The 17,053-nt window shown below is 41.4% G+C and overlaps 1 protein-coding gene across 1 annotated transcript in view; it reads left to right on the top strand.

The window, feature by feature from the left end:
• The first annotated feature begins 16,736 nt into the window (after window positions 1–16,736).
• The window catches only part of LOC109476873 (glutamate-gated chloride channel subunit beta-like), a 10,735-nt gene continuing 10,418 nt past the window's right edge, over window positions 16,737–17,053 (top strand). Inside the window, exon 1 of the mRNA XM_019777889.1 lies at window positions 16,737–16,746. Coding sequence (XP_019633448.1) covers window positions 16,737–16,746 — 10 coding nt within the window. The remainder of the gene's footprint in view (window positions 16,747–17,053) is intronic.

Below are 17,053 nucleotides of genomic sequence, written 5' to 3'. Positions count from 1 at the left end.
AACAACTGTTACAGCGAGCTACGTCCGAGTTCTTGCCAAGAAAGTGCCAACTGAAGATAGTCTGACTGACTCGAAAGGTACGTTTATATCCATGGACAAACATAATTTATAAATGGTAAAATTTGCAGTAAAGACAGCTTTTCAAACATTGTCTCAGGCATACGCACATAGGCATGCAATAAGGTGTGTTCTCCAAGCAGATGTTAGGATGCCATTTTCGGTCTGTAAACGATGATGGTAGATGACTGTCAGAGAAGCCTGGCCGTCAGAAAACGTTAACAATCTTTCATCTTAAAGGCATCCAGTTTTTAGGGCTTGGAAACCCGATTTTTCAAAGTCAATATTCTAGTCACTACAAACTGAGTTGAAACCACACTATCTCAATGTATTTGGACCCTCATGGAGCAAAGATTCCCAAAATTCTGACAGAAAATAGTTACTAGAAGGGCCCTTGGCTGATTTTTAGGGGAAAATAAAGGACTCATCTTGGGGCTTGTTTCTGCAGTTTTAGATACCCAAAGTATGAAATACTGATTGAAATGTGCTAATGTGAAGCAGTATGTGTCAATATCATAAAGATTGCGTTAATCAGAATATTTCCAGTTTTGCCGCTCTGACATCGCATTATAGATGCCTTTAATATCTGCTTGGAGATTATGTTAGTTCTGAACACAGCGCGCATCAGTGGTGTCATTGAGATTTTGTACATTATTCATTAGAGTGCACGTGACTAACAAGAGGGTCTAAAAAGCAGTCCTATGTCTGTTTTAACGACATGACAGAAAATAACAGATGATGACTAAAGATCATTTTAAACAAAAGTGTTCAATTTTCTACCCCTCTGTTTATTTCCTTGCCCGAGGGTGCTGCAAACAGGGTGATAAAAAAGGAGTACACAACATTAATATTCAAGCAGCAAGTCTCAGACAATTAACAGCTCCATATTCTAGAATATTATATGTAATTCTAACCATTACTTGTTTTAAATGTCTTGACTTTCTTGCTCTTTCTTACGAAAAGAATACAAGAAAGGGAAGAGATTAATCGTAGTATTTTCTTAAAGGCATCCAGTGCAGTTTTTGGGGCTTGTCAACATTCTAGAAATTTATCTACATACTGAATTGAAACCACACTATCCCAATGTATATTGACCCCCATGGAGCCAAAATTTTCCAAAATTCTGACGGAAAATGGTTACTGGAAGGGCCCTGCACTGATTTTTAGGGTACCACCCAGAAAAGAAAGGACTCATCTTGGAACTTGTTTCTTCAGCTTTAAATGCACAAAGTATAAAATGCTGATTTAAATGTGCTATTATAATCAATGTGAAGCAGTATGTGTCGATATCACAAAGATTGCCTTATTTAGAATATTTCCAATTGTGTTGCCCTGAAATCGCATTGGCTGCCTTTTAATTGGGCAAAGAATCAAGATTGCAAAAAGGAGCCCGTCGAGAGCTGTTTTTTCTGCACTTTTGGGCGTGGCCGGGTAAGACCCCCTGCGGTTGCCGGGCTCTTCTTCACTGGTGTACGGGCGGTTTTTAGGGCTTGGAAACCCGATTTTTTAAAGTCAAGATTTTAACTAGTACAGACTTGAATGACATTTTGCCAACGTATATTGACCCTCATGGAGCAAAAATACCCAAAAATTCTAACGGAAAATGGTAACTGGAAGGGTGATTAACTGATTTTTATGGGACCGCCCAGAAATACCAGTGGACTAGCCCCCTACTGTACCGCACTGCTGTGTGGCCCAGGGCTATAGAAAACGGAGATGGGCGCCGCCCTATGCGTCACGAGACGCGAGAAGGATTTTTAACCCAGGCAATAAAGTTCTCATCTTGGGTCTTTTTTCTGCAGTGTTAAATACCCAAAGTATGAAATGCTGATTGAAATGTGCTGGTGTCATGCAGTATGTATCAATATTATAAAGATAGCCTTATTTGAAATAATATAGGCCCTCCTAAACTCCTCCCCCGGAACTTAGGCATGGTTGTTACACACTCCAAGGACATTTATAGTGCGTACAAGGATTATATAACGTCCTTGCGCACTTCAAACACTTAATTAAGGAGAACTGCTGACAAACGTATACTAAAAGCACATCGGCAAACGAGGGGAAAACAAACTTACTGTCTTGAAAAGTCAATCAGGACCAATACATTTGCCCCGTATCTCATTTCTTTTTAAAGTCAATGTGACAAATTTTGTAAGAGGTGAAAACAGAGACAAAATGCTGGGAGTCCACATGAGTCAGACTACGTTTTGTCCCCTTTCTGAACAAAGACAACCCTTTGTTATTTACCTTATTAATCTCTAGATTCCACATACATGTATAAGGTTTGCGTCGTCAAAGAAAGGTGCTTCTTTTTCCTAATCTTTAAATGCCGAGTTGCTTACCACAATTGCTTTTGAATTATTATGAATTAACCTCGGCGATGTAGTGCTAGTAAGATGTTTGTCTACCACTATATTGATACATTTGAAAGGATTTGTTACTCTTTCTTAAAACAATTAATTTGCTTACTAAGATCTGGTGCCTTTACAGGAACTCTTTCTTCCGAAAGACTTACAGTTTACTATACATCTAGGTTTTTCTGTATTATTTGTATGTCTCTAGAGGTTTGTAATGTTTTAATGATGTACTGTGTTTTATTTATTTTTTTTATCTGAAATAAAGAATGAATGAATAATCTTTCTAGGTGTCGGGACACTATGGGAAGAAAGCTGCGACACCTGCTGATTTTCCTTCTCATCATCCTGAAGGAGCCCAGCATGCCAGAAGCTGGCTGCTGGTGTGCACCATCATCACATTGCAAGTGCATCGGAAAGAGGCTCAGGAGCATCCCCGAGAACCTCCCAACATCCATCTTAAGCTTGGATTTGACTAGAAATAGTATTAACACTATAAATCCGTCCGTTATACAAAGATATAGGTATTTGAAATCCTTGCGTCTTACATCTAACGGGATTACAGTGATTCCGCCTGGTATATTAAAAAATCTACCAAACCTAGAATCGCTGTTCCTGCCACACAACCATATAACAATGGTTCAGGTTGGTACGTTTCAAAATGTACCCCAGCTAAGACTGGTGCACCTGTTGGGCAACAAGATAAGAAAGATTAAGGCTGGCGCATTTCAAAATCTACCCCGGCTAGAATACTTATGCCTGCAAAGCAACCAGATAACAACCATTGAGAAAGGTTCGTTTCAAAAGCTTCCCATGCTAGTCTACTTAAACCTGTGTGGTAACAGGATAACAATGGTTCAAGCAGGGTCATTTCAAAACCTACCCAAACTAAAAGAGTTGCGCCTGTATAAAAACCAGATAACAACGATTCAGCTCCACACATTCCGTAATTTACCGCTACTAGAAAAGTTGTACCTGTCCCACAACAGGATACAGTTGGTTACATTTGCACATCTTCCCCAACTGTCAGAGTTGTACCTGGATGACAACAATATAACGACAATTCCGTCTCGTACATTTGAAAATGTGACCCAGCTCCAAATGTTGGACCTCCGGAGAAACCAGTTGTCTGCCATTCTCCCTGCAGCTTTTAGCTTGTTGCCTTCTATTTGTACCATCAGACTTGCCGAGAACCCTTTTCAGTGTGACTGTCAGATGGCTCCTTTTAGATTGAATATCACGAAAATTCCTTCAAGTAAGTTCAGCCAGATAACATGTGACCGACCCCCCAAACTCCGAGGAAGAAAACTCGCAGATATTGATCCTGAAGATATTTGTAAAGAGCCAACCGTACCACCGTCAACTGCCACCGTCACCTCTCACTATCACTGGTTCTTCGCACGCAATGCTGGCTCAACAGCAACCGCAGAAAGAAAAAGCAACACTAAAGCAACACTAAATACACCCATTGCAATCACTTCAAACAAACCCGTATCTGCTCCCAGTTGCCCCCTACGTGTTCTCATTGGCTTAGTCTGTGGTTCAGTAGCTGGAACTGTACTGATTGGTGCCATCATTGTAACAGTGTGGTACAAGGTAAAGATCAGGAATCCTCCTTTAGGGCTGAATCCCAATGTTGTTGGTGGTAACACAAACACAACAGCTACGGTAGTGACCAGTGATGATGATCACCAGTATCAATATATTGACAAGACAGGGAAGGGCCAGTCTCAGGCCAACACTGAATCTAACACAAACACCACAGCTCAGGTAATGGCCAGAGGTGATGATCAGACAGGACAGGGCCAGTATCAAGCCACCATTGAATCCTTAGGCACTAGAAATATATTTTATGGCACAGAGCCGACAGTTGCAAATCTACCACGTAAAGAAGTACTAGCTGCCTTACAGCCAAACCCTTTGTATGTAAAAACAAAACGACGAAGCATCTGAAAATGGCCAATAGACATGATTATACAGGGCAAGATCAGCATCAAGCTAATATTCAATCTCTGGAAGTGGGGAATTTTTCAAACTTAAAAAGTTAAAAAAAAAAACAGGCCCGGCTGCAGAAAGAAAACTAGACAGTTGGCATCGCCAAGTCGGGAGATCTTAAAAACTGGCATTTGGGCATTGTTAAAAAGAAAATTAAAATAATGCTGACAGTGGGATTCGTACCTCTTACTTAGCAAGAGACGTCACAAGTTTGCTACTTCACTACTGAATTCTACAACTTTTTCGACACGGCTGCCCCCGAACCGTGTAAGCCTGCATGGCAGGAATTTTAGATAAAAAATGATTTAACACAATCCAAATGTAGAACTGAGAGGTATCGCAAGACTACACTGCCTTTCCTGGTTGACCTACTCCATGAGACATGACACGTACAGGCGTTGCCTATCTACCATGATTACCTAATAGATTCACGTATCTATACGTTTTAACACATTAATGAAATGTTTTACTATGTGCAGGCCTAACGTAAGGCATACCCTTGTCCTGCTGTGCGCAACATATGTCGCGTGGCACATACAGTACCATCTATATAGCACCCTGTATAGGTACGATTTGGGGGGTGTTTCTCGTGCAACGCTTCACACCGCAGCGAAACGCAACGAATGCGGAAGTAACTATGCCACTGCAGGGCAAAAAAAATTGGGGGTCTATGATCTAATTAAGACATGAAATTATTGAAAAATATTGTGCCATGAATGCCAGCAGGACAAGGGTTAAGTTGTATTGTGTAAGTATTAATAGTGTAAATTAAGTGTAAATATTATTTCTTTGTAATGCCATATTATAATTCAGCTAAAAAGCTGCCACTGTATGGTTGCTTTGAGTGGCCACAATAAATATATATTGATATATACTACCGGCAAACTTAGCTTGCCAAGACATGCTAGACGAAGCACCAAAGTGCAAAAGTACAAAAGAGTAACTTATTGGTATTCCCGAGTACGAACAATTAGTTTTTGAATGTCAGAAGCAAAATAATGGATGTTAAAAAGAAAATAAAAAAAAAGGCCTGCGTGTACGTGTGTATGCGTGTTTATTAGCGCGCATGCGTGCGTGTATTTGTATACGTGTGTGCTCTAGGACGTTGTGTTCAAAGGTTCACTACAATCTCTCATTCCCTGACATTTCAAATGCCTGTAATTGTCCATCTGGCCAGTTTGAGGACAGGTCACAAGGGAGTTTTCCGCTTTCCCTCTAAATACCACATCTCACGATCAACGTCTTTGAAATTTGGCATCCGCGAGTCACATTTTGCTATTACATGTAAGTTGAAGGCAATTTTGTTATACAACAGCATTTTAACTGTTATTTTCAACATTATTTTAAGGTGGACTTTTGTCGGACTTTCAACGCCAGCCTTTACGATGAATGAATAACTGAATGAAGACCTTTATTGTACATATACATGTATACCCACTGGGTTAAGTACAGGTCACAATCTTGCATGGGAAATGTAGACGACAGCGGTGTTGATGTCGCCTTCCTCAGGTTGGTTTTCTACTGAAACAAACACTCAGAGACAAAAATGCTAACCGTTTGTAAAGCTTTATTTCTTTGATAAGATGTACAAGAGACGACCTGATCTTATCTGGGATAGGGATGAACCAAAACTGAAGTGGCTATTTACAGAGGGAGTGTTTGAAATGGCGACATACTTACAACAGGCCTGGAAAAACGTAAACTCTACATTTATTCATAACAGGTCGGTCTTATTTCGTCTTACTGTCATTTTCAGTTTGGTTCTCCTCTTTCCTTGCTACGTTTACCTGTTCACTTTTCTGTTAAGTTGGTTCTGTGTATGTAGCAGTCAAGTGACAGTTACCTCTTGTTACTTTTATGCATTATCAATTTTGGTTGAACCTAAATTATTATTATCTATCATCTATGTTACATTTGATTTGATTTCTGTATATGACCAGTGCTACTTAATTTCCTGTATTTATTTACTTATATATTATGTTAAGTTATAATTTATGTTGTATCTGACTCTGTACCTTTTGAGTTCTTATGATTTTGTAATTGTCGGTGTCTTATAAGCCCATATGGGCCGGGCGACATATGGTCGCAATGACACGACAATAAACACTCGTTCATTCATTCATTCTTGCGTATGTAGCAGTTGTGTGATGCTTACTACAGGTCGTATATTTCTGGGCACGAAGTGACCATCTTTTCATCTATCTGCCGATCTATCGATATCTATCTATGTTCATCTATCTATCTAACTATATCTATACACCTCTGTTTATAGACATCAATATGTATAACGTTATATCTATTATATCTATATTATATATGTGTATATCTGTCTATTTCTCTCTATATATATTTCTATATTTCTCTCTCTACTGTAGTATGTATCTTTTGAAAATGTCTTTTGGATTTGTCTCTTATGGAAATAAGGTTATAATTAGCACACTGCTATTACTAGTGATGTGATGTTAACCGTTAAGTAACTTACGCATGTCACTTTCAAGTTTGTCGTAACAAATCGTGGCGTCTCATTTGCATAATAAGAACCCGTTAATCTGTTCCACCTGCCATAGATTATGTACGTTACAAATCCTATTATGTAAAACACTGGAATCAAGGAATATCCTCATTAATTATGCAAACTAAGTCTTCATTTGCATCATTTGCATTTGATTGTGTAGATGTCTGTCTAAGCTACGTACATGCTAAAATCATGAAAATACGTCGTCCTTTCTGGGCTTTGAAATCCAGTTCCTGCAGTTCCAGAACAAGCTGCTAGGGGAGCCAAACACACAGTCCCACACCACTTCTGCCAGCAAGAAATTAAGACCATAGCATGTCATGGACAAAAGATACAAAAACAGGAAGTTCTGCTGCAGTACCAAAGTCATTCACCAGGAGGCCCAAGACCTACCCACTTACCAAATATCGTCAAAGTCCAACTAGGCCTTCTTTAGTGACCACAAACACAGTTGCCCGGGAACGAACACAGACAAACAGGCATACACACAGAGATATTACGCACACGCACACACACAGACCAAAAACAATACCTCCATTTTTCATGAAGGTAAAACGCGATGGAACCCAACCGTTGCTCACTGGGACCGTGTATCCTTGTGTTTTGGCCGTCCCAGGGTTCGCAGTAGTTGTGAGTGGTGAACTGGCTTGCATATTTGTTGTTGGTGAAACTTGATGGTAAGCTGTGGGTGTGCTGAAACGGACCGGACCTGTTGGTGTGGCCCTCACAGCTTCTGTTGACGTGAGGCTTTGACTGCGGCGTTGTGGCGCTGTTACGGTACCTTCACTCGAGGACAGTCGGCGATTTTGCTCCGTTGGAACTGTAGCCCCTGTCGATGATACGGCCACGGCAGGAGGTCCTGTACTGGCCCGCGCGGGTGGGGTGGTGCCGGTGGAACAGGTACAGTCGTTCTGAATCACCGGTGCGTCACTGGAGCAGCTGATATCTGTGCAGATGGCAGATCGACATGTAAGACAACACAGACATGGAGCTCAACATTAACGAAAACCAGTATGTCACATTAATTGAGCCACCTCATATTTACTATGTTTTCCTCCGGGTACGAACTTCAAGGTATTGTTTTTGGTGTAATTTTCTATACTTTTCTGTTGCAATTGGTAGGTATTTTGAATGAAGTTCAGTGGTAGGAAGAGGGGAGATTTGGTTACCGCCGATTGATCTTCAGATCAAGTTGGCAGACTTGGAAGAGGTGCATGCATGGTTTCTGATAGGCTTGTGTAGAGTACGTCAGACCACTTCTTTGGCTATGCCCCCAAATTTACAATAAACTCAAGGTACTTTCCGGAGGTTCCATATCTCCGATTTCTTGTTACAGTTTTACATATCTTAGTTCACTGTACTCACGCTTTTCACAAATGACATGCGCTGTGGGTGTTTCACCGGAACAGCTGACTGACTCCCACGTCACGGTGTCCCTGCCTTTCCGCAGCAGTGTGCAGCCGCCGTCTCCGCGCACAGTCACCCCGCCCAGCGCCGTACTGTTGAACAGGACGCCGTCCACCCATGTACGATGCCCTGTCTGATTGGTCCAGAGGTTCATAACAGATATGTTACCCCGGAGTAAGAGTAGTACGTACCGATAGATACATGTGGGTTATTGTGGGTCAATACATGTAATTTTGAAGCAAGTTTAAACTTTAATTTCCAACACAAATTTTCGACTGTACAGATTTAGTCTTTTTCAAGGAATGAGCAATATGCCGCTTCTGTGACGTCACGTCATGCAGATGACACACGTGACTCGGTGAGCAGTGTATCGTATGTTGCAGAAAGTCTGTGGCGCCCCCCCCGTCTCTGTTAAGGGACGGTCGCAATTTCCCGGTATCGCGATGTAGATGGCGTCTTGTGTTGGTTTAAAACGACTTCTAAACGTAGATGAACTTTTCAAGATCTAAACATATATTTTTTTCAAAGAAGACCCATTCCCATAATTTTCATTGTGGATATAGAATCATCACAATAGATTGAAACCACAAATATAGTTTTGGTGGAACAACGATCCCCTAGCGGAAAGAGATCTAGATGATACAGTCACCCCTCATGGCAGTAAACTCACGGCAGGAAACACCTCTTTATTATTTGATCACATGGATACATGTTTAATACTTCTTCTGTTTTGTGTGCAACATACACTGGTAGACAATGTACAATGTTACATTGGATGGAAAGGTAATTTTTAAAAAGTGTACTCGCCCTGTTTCTGGTCAGACCAATCCACGAATCCCCACAGATCAGCGACTCGATGAACCCTCTGGCTGTTGCCGTGTGGATTGTGACCAGCTGTGTTTCATCACGAGCACACAAGTCCCTCGCCCCGGCGAAGTTTGTCTGTACTCTGTACACCCTGGAGCACCTCTGGGCCTCAGAACGCCAGCAGTATTGTAGGGGATTGGATGGACAACCTAGATAGGGTACCAACAAATAAGAGGATCACCTCTCTACATCATCTGATGTCAACACTCAAATTCTCGCTATCACACAGTTATACTTATCCGAAACTAACCGATTTCTTTACTGATTTATACTGTTTTCACATAACTTCACCCTAATTGTTATGTTGATCGAACCTTACCTATTTGATATTTTTGTCTTGTGAGTTGTGTTGTAATTATTATTTTATGTCTAGTGGTGACGTTAATATAAGCTATTTTGTTTGAGAGAGTCACCACTATGTATTGTTTTGTTTAAACGTTGACATAAAAAAAACAAATCATAGATTACACCACGATATCAGCTTCTGTTGTTTTCTTTATCTGAAGAACGAAAAATCAATATTTTAAATGCAGAGGCGGTGTCTCGTTAAAGGAATTGACAAACTATGGATATTAATGTACACGTATTATATCAATGAGAAAAGTTGCAATTTGCATTTGCCTGGTCGTAGCAAACTTCACACAGTTGTACAGATGGAGCAACATAAGGTAGACATTTTGGTTGTCAGACACATCGGAAATAATATATTAGATTACTTACCGGGGAAAAGTGTATCTACCCAGAAGTCAGAGTAGACGCTGCAACAACATACGAGAACATTCTTCTTAAAGGCATCCAATGTAATTTCAAGACGACAATACAAAAGAAATATTCTGGATGAGGAAATCTGTCTGATATTTTGATTCACAGCCATTTCTTCGCACATTTTTGTCATCAGTTAATACTTGATGCGTTTGAAATAGCCCCAAGACAATCTACGTGAGGAGTCCCTTTATTTTTTGGTACCACCAATAAATAGCTAGAACCAGCCTACAATACGAAGCATGCAACCTTTATCTGACAGATGGCAATGTGTTACTACTCACCACCAAGGTATGAAGGTAGCTGCTGTTACTGTGACAGCTGACATCAACAACAGAGCAAACATCTTTGCAGGTAGATCTGTAAAATACACAGTCCGTCGGCTAAACAGTTGAAGCTTCAAGATCAAGTAGGGTCGTGTGGCGCAACGGCAGCGTGCGCGACTCGGAATCAAGAGGTCCCGGGTTCGAGTCCTTACATGCCACCGATCTTGTGCCCTTGGGAAAGGCACTTTACACGACTTTCCCCACTAGACTCAGGTGAAAATGAGTACTGTCTTTCCAGTATTCGTTTCTGTGTGCGGGACACAACACCAGCAACAGCTGCCTCTGTTCCGCATGTATTGCACTGTTGCAATTTCAATAAATCATAAATCAAAATCAATCATATACGTGTAGACTGTCATTCATTGGTTCATACTAGTAATTCAGTTAAATCTGCATAGCCGATATGACCCCACCCCACCCCCCCTTGGGTGCAACACACCAACTTCGCAGTCAAGCAAACTGAGACCAACAAATTTGAAGTTACGGACCCAGCTGAACATGAACAGGAACAACAAACCAAGACATCAACACGGATAATAAAAAAAACTGTCTGACGAAGTGAATAGAATCATTTTGGTTAGGAAATAAAACTAATATTGCGATGATTCTCCCCGAAACTAAATAAAAAGTACATATTAATGTATTCTGTTCAAGGACGGTCCATCTTCAGGCACTTTAGTGTCACATTGTGCAAACCTTACCAGACGAACGCTCGGTAATTGGTAACCAGGTAATTGTAGAATATATTGGTTGAAATTACAGTTATTTATTATTATGAATTATTGAAGTAAATGTAACGCGGTAATGGTACACCCTCGTGAAAGGAGACGAACCTTCAGCACGCATGGTGACTTAGAACTACAGTTTTGGCTTGATAAACTGCAATATCCTTTTGTAAGGCCACACCAATTTAATTTCGTGGTTATAAGGAACTTGGACTGATAACGGACTGATGATTTACTATTTATTTTTGTATTATATTTTGATTTGCATTTTGTTTTGATTTTGTATTATATTTTGGTTTGGTTTGTAATCCGTGACCCCGCCCTCACCCTCGACCTTGTTGAAAAGCGGTCATATGTATGTACCGAACAAGCTTTCGAGTTTAAATAAAGGCTTACTACCACTACTACTACTTAACGGATTCGCCCGCTTCATTTTTTTCTGATTTAAAAAAAAAATCAGAATCAACTGCAAAATGCTCATATTTTGCCCTGAACAGTTGAAAACAGTCCTTTTCATCCTAGTTGTTACGTGATTCCACCTTTCAATGCAATGGTATCATTAAAAGTTCAAAAATCATTGTTTAAATTTTGAACCAGCCTGGTGTGTTGACTTCATGGCTCCTATCATATCATTTTGGGCCATAATAGGATGCCTAGGCCTGTTTTTATTTTTATTTTTTTTCGCCCGCCCGCCCGATCCATTATTTTTCTAGAAAAATCCGTTAACCAAGAAATTAAATTGGTGTGGCCTAAATCATAGTCAGGCATAAGCTGATAACAGCACAAAAATGTGACTCATACCCCCAATTTGAGACGTAGATCGTGAGACGAGGTATTCAGGGAGACGACGTTTCTTCAACCAACTCCCTCGTGTCCTGCCCCCTGATTGGATAATTGTACGAATGTCAGGGAATGACGGATTGGAGTAAATTGAACCATGAATTCATATAATGTAATGTCCCGGACCACACGCACACAAATGATCGATCTCCAAGCAGGTTTTGGTGGCTGCAAAGACTGTATCAAACTGTCCAGGTAGTATCCATTTGCCAGGGAGTATTTTATTCCTTAATTCTTTTGCTGTCATAGACGATTTTGCTTACCATCTATGTTGAAAGTTGAAGGACTTGCAATTGTTGTGCCTGTTTATGTTCAACTGTACCCTAGCCTGTATTTGTTAATCTCCAAGCAGATCCCTTTCGGTGGCAAAAAGACAGTATCAAATTAGCCAGGCAGTATCCATTAGCCAGAGAAGGTCGCCGTTGGTGGGGGTAGCGACAAAAAACGGCCATATATAAAAAGGTAACGATCATTCCCCCACAACCTCTGCTTGGAGAGTATGTATTTGTCGGCTACGATTTTCATGGCCGACTGTGTTACTCCAAAGATCGGTTGCACAAACTATATTGATATACTGATACGGATACCGGTTTGGCTGACTGACCGGTATGTATACTCATACGGAATTGTGGTGCAATGTGGTTTGATGATCCTGATTTTATGATCATGAAATACTTAGCCGGCGGACTGTGTATTTTACACAAGATGTTTGTTCTGCTGTTGATGTCAGCTGTCACAGTAACAACAGCTACCGATACCGTCATACCTTGGTGGTGAGTTCTTTTTTTTTTCATACACTAAACCTAATAGTAACACACTGCAGATAAATGTTGCATGTTTCGTAGCTATTGGTTCTAGCTATTTATTGGTGGTATGAAAATAAAGAGACTCCTCAAGTAGCTTGTCTTGGGCTTCAAGTTTGAAATGATGTCGAAAATGTTCGAAGAAATTGCATTAAATGTCACCATCAGACAGATTTTATCATCCAGAATATCTTTCTTTTAATGTCGCCTTGAAAGTACATCCGACATGCCTATAACAAATGTTCTTGTATGTTGTTGCAGCCCCTACTCTGACTACTGGGTTAATACACTTTTCCCTGGTAAGTGATTTTAGACCGTATTCATTTTACAACTGATTTACGTATAAATTTCTGGTGTGTCTGACAACATGAATGTGTATCTTGTGTTGCTCCAATTTATGTGAAGCCAATTTATTTAAAGGTACTGCACCTTTTTCAAAGATGTATTAAGTTTCGACCGAATCGCTCGTAGTTCATCAGCTTTCTGACCAGAGTGCTGTAGACACGTGGTTTTTTCCCACGTGTGACGTCAGCAACGGGTCAAAGTTCGTCGGAAGTCGGTACCGACCCCCGTCCCGGTTGAGCCCTTACCTTACCCGGTTGAGAGAAGGTTGGAATGCCCTGATATCGATGTAGATCTTTTAAACCTCCTCAGCATTCAAAATATTTTAATATATTACTAGTATTTTCGCGTTATTTTCTTAAATAACACAACAGAATTCTACATCGTGGTGTAATCTATGATTTGTTGGTGCCCTGTCTAGGTTGTCCATCAAATCCCCTACAATACTGCTGGCGTTCTGAGGCCCAGAGGTGCTCCAGGGTGTACAGAGTACAGACAAACTTCGCCGGGGCGAGGGACTTGTGTGCTCGTGATGAAACACAGCTGGTCACAATCCACACGGCAACAGCCAGAGGGTTCATCGAGTCGCTGATCTGTGAGGATTCGTGGATTGGTCTGACCAGAAACAGGGCGAGTACACTTTTTATTATGTTTCCCGAAGGAAAACATATTGTTTTTGCTCAGTTTCCTCTTCCTCTTCTTCTTCTCCAAACACTAACCTCTGACCTGGCCAATAACCAATAATGTTGGGTTACATAATGTTGCAATCTTATAGTAGGAGGGATTTAGACTCCTGTCTGACCATATACATGAATGTATTTGAGTAAGAATCACCAGAGCAGACCATGTGCGAAGGTAAACATTATGCATTTGCTTTTCAAATGTTTCCTTTCTAGTTTAAATTACCTTTCCATCCAATGTAACGTTGTACCAGTGTCGGTTGCATAGGAAGCAGAAGAAGTAACATGGATCCTTGTGATAGAATGATAAAGAAATCTGAGATGAGCTGTATTTGCTGTGTTCATCAAACTTCACGCTGAGCTTTCATGCTAATACATGTAAACATATTGGTAAACAAGAACCCACGTGTATATATCCGTACATACTACATACTCGGGGGTAACATATTTGTTATTAAACCTTTCGACCCATCAGTTGGGGCACCGTGCCTGGGTGGATGGCGTCCCGTTCAACAGTACGGCGCTGGGCGGGGTGACTGTGCGCGGAGACGGCGGCTGCACACTGCTGCGGAAAGGCAGGGACACCGTGACGTGGGAGTCAGTCAGCTGTTCCGGTGAAACACCCACAGCACATGTCATTTGTGAAAAGCGTAAGTACTATTAAACTACATGTACCTTTAAAATTCAACAAGAAATCGGAGATTTCAAACCTCTGGGCAGTATTTAGGATTTTTTTGTGAATTTGTGTGCAAAAGCAAAGAGGTGGTTTGGTGTACTTTCAACGGGCTTAGCAGGAACCTTGCAGGGTGACAGGGTGGTTGGACTCACCTCCTCCCAGTCTGCCAACTTGATCTGAAGAGCAATCTGTGGTAACCAAATCTCCCCCACTTCCTACCACTCTACTGCAAATTCAAATACCTACCAACAGACTAAAAAAATACAGAAAATTCCCCCAAAACAATACCTTAAAGTTCGTACCTGGAGATAACATAGTAAAGTATGGAGTGAGTCAATGGTGTTACACACTGGTTTTAGTTGATGTTGAGCATCACTAAGAAAAGTACGTCTCCATGTCTGTGTTTGTTGTCTGACATGTCGATCTGCACAGATATCACCTGCTCCAGTGACGCACCAGTGATTCAGAACGACTGTACCTGTTCCACCCGCACCACCCCACCCGCGCGGGCCAGTACAGGACCTCCTGCCGTGGCCGTATCATCGACAGAGGCAAGATTAAGAGTTTCAACGGAGCAAAATCGCCGGCAGTTATCAAGCGAAGCTACCGTAACAGCGCCGCAACGCCACAGTCAAAGCCTCATATCAACAGGAGCTATCAGGGGTACAACAACAGCTCCGGCCCGTTTCAGAACACCCACAACTCATCATTTATCGCCAACAACAAACATGCGGGGCAGGTCGACACTCACAGCAACAGAAAACCCTGGGACAGTATCGACACAAGGCTACGTGAGCAACGGTGGGGTTCTCTTAATTTTCTAAAATATTCACTATTTTATTGATACGTCAAAGAAAATTAATCGACCATTCATCACTCATGTACTGGCTGTATGGAACACTGGTGTTCATCTCCTGTACGTCTTTGGTAAGCTGGAAGAATAAGCTAATCAACCCATAATTTGTTTACTGATTGGCGGTCTGTTGCCGGTTTTACTGAAGACCAGAGCACAGAATGTTTGAGGTGTTAGCAACAGAATGGAAAAAGATACCCAGGCTTGATATTGATGGTGCCATTAAAGTGCTTTCAAATTGGCATTTTATCCAGAACTAAAGTCATTGTTGTTAATTTACTTTGCCGCACACCTGGGAATTTCCCGCCAAGTACTACACTGCAACAAAACAAGGGAGGGGGGCGGCAGCGAGAATACTTGAAAGTGGAGTCTACAAATGGCAACAGTTACTGTAACTAGGATCAGGATCTGAACCTTCGAGACACTTACCGGCGTTGGCTCCACTAATGGAGCCCGCTGCGGTTGTTTGGCTTCAGACTAAGGTGACGTTCGTTGTCAGTAAAGTGCTCAAAATGACCCAGAAATACGTTCAGCCTTGGCCTGGAAGTTTTAGGTTTACAACTTCACCGCGAATTAAGCACTACTGTGTACTATATCGACGTAAAGATAGTAAAAGCTGAGAAGATCAGAGGATCAAAACGCAGACGCGGCCATCTTGGACGATTCCACTTCTGTTGTTGTAAGGTATTTCTTCTGCATGCACCAAGCTATTTTGATTCAATGTCTACACGTATATTATATCCACGACAGTTGTAAACCAAGCAAGAGACAACCGCGTTTGAAATTTGAAGTGCTTTGTAACATCTTTATTACTAATGTGCAAACATCTTCAGATTTAAGCAAAATTTCGGCTAGGAATACCAAACTAGTATATAGGTATGCACAATCTCTCTACTTTGATATGTACATTATGCTGGATAAAATCATGGGGTACTGACAGCAATGGTATAAGTATATATAACATACATTCATACGTACCTTCTACCGGATAAAATCAGGGGGAACTTACATCGATGGTATAATTATACATAACATATGTACATTCTGCTGGTTAAAATCATGGGGAACTGACAGAGCAAAGTCATAACATACATTTATATGTACATTCTGACGGATAAAATCATGGGAAACTGACATCAAAGTCATAACGTACATATATATGTACATTCTACCGGATGAAATCATGGGAAACTGACAGGAAAGTCAAAGTCATGTTGCTGAATAAAAAGCATCCATTGGGAAACCCTATATTGCAATTTAGAATATCATTGATAAGATTAGAATGTACTTGCCACTGACGTCCATATCATCGGATGTCAACATTTTTGTCTTTCTTTGTAAAGGTTCATCAGCAGTATTTCTCCCAGTCAAGTTCTACAATGGCAAGACCTGGTTTATAGAGCGAGTCACCTTCGGTCCTGTAGCGGGCTGGCCTGTTGGCATGTTCCGTTCACTCCCAGAGGCCGCCCCGGTACCGCCAGGCTGATTTGGGGGAGTTTATTCGTCCTGTGGGTTCACGCGGTTTCCCCGTACCATGGTGACAAGTGCCCGATAGATAGCTGTGACATCTTGACGGAGACTCTGTCGTAAGTCCGGCGTGCGGATTATACTTGCGACTGGGTTGATCGCCGAGTTTAAAACCAGCAGCAATGGAGCCGCAAAGGGTAGCCCAGTTTCCCCGGTCGGAAACGGACATTTCTCCCCAGCCTTACGGCACACTGGGATGAGTATGATGGGCAACAACCAAAAGATAAAGGCTGCTACTACCTGAATCATAACAGTCCTGGCCTTGTGCACACTTTTTTGGTATTTTCTTTCTGCTGCATCGTTAGGCTGATCTTGCATTGCGCT

This window comes from Branchiostoma belcheri, unplaced genomic scaffold, assembly GCF_001625305.1.
Source record: "Branchiostoma belcheri isolate BF01 breed outbred unplaced genomic scaffold, Haploidv18h27 scaffold4, whole genome shotgun sequence".
NCBI classification, from domain to species: domain Eukaryota; kingdom Metazoa; phylum Chordata; class Leptocardii; order Amphioxiformes; family Branchiostomatidae; genus Branchiostoma; species Branchiostoma belcheri.
Note: the sequence above shows the minus strand (reverse complement) of the source record. Positions and strands in the feature narration are given on the sequence as shown.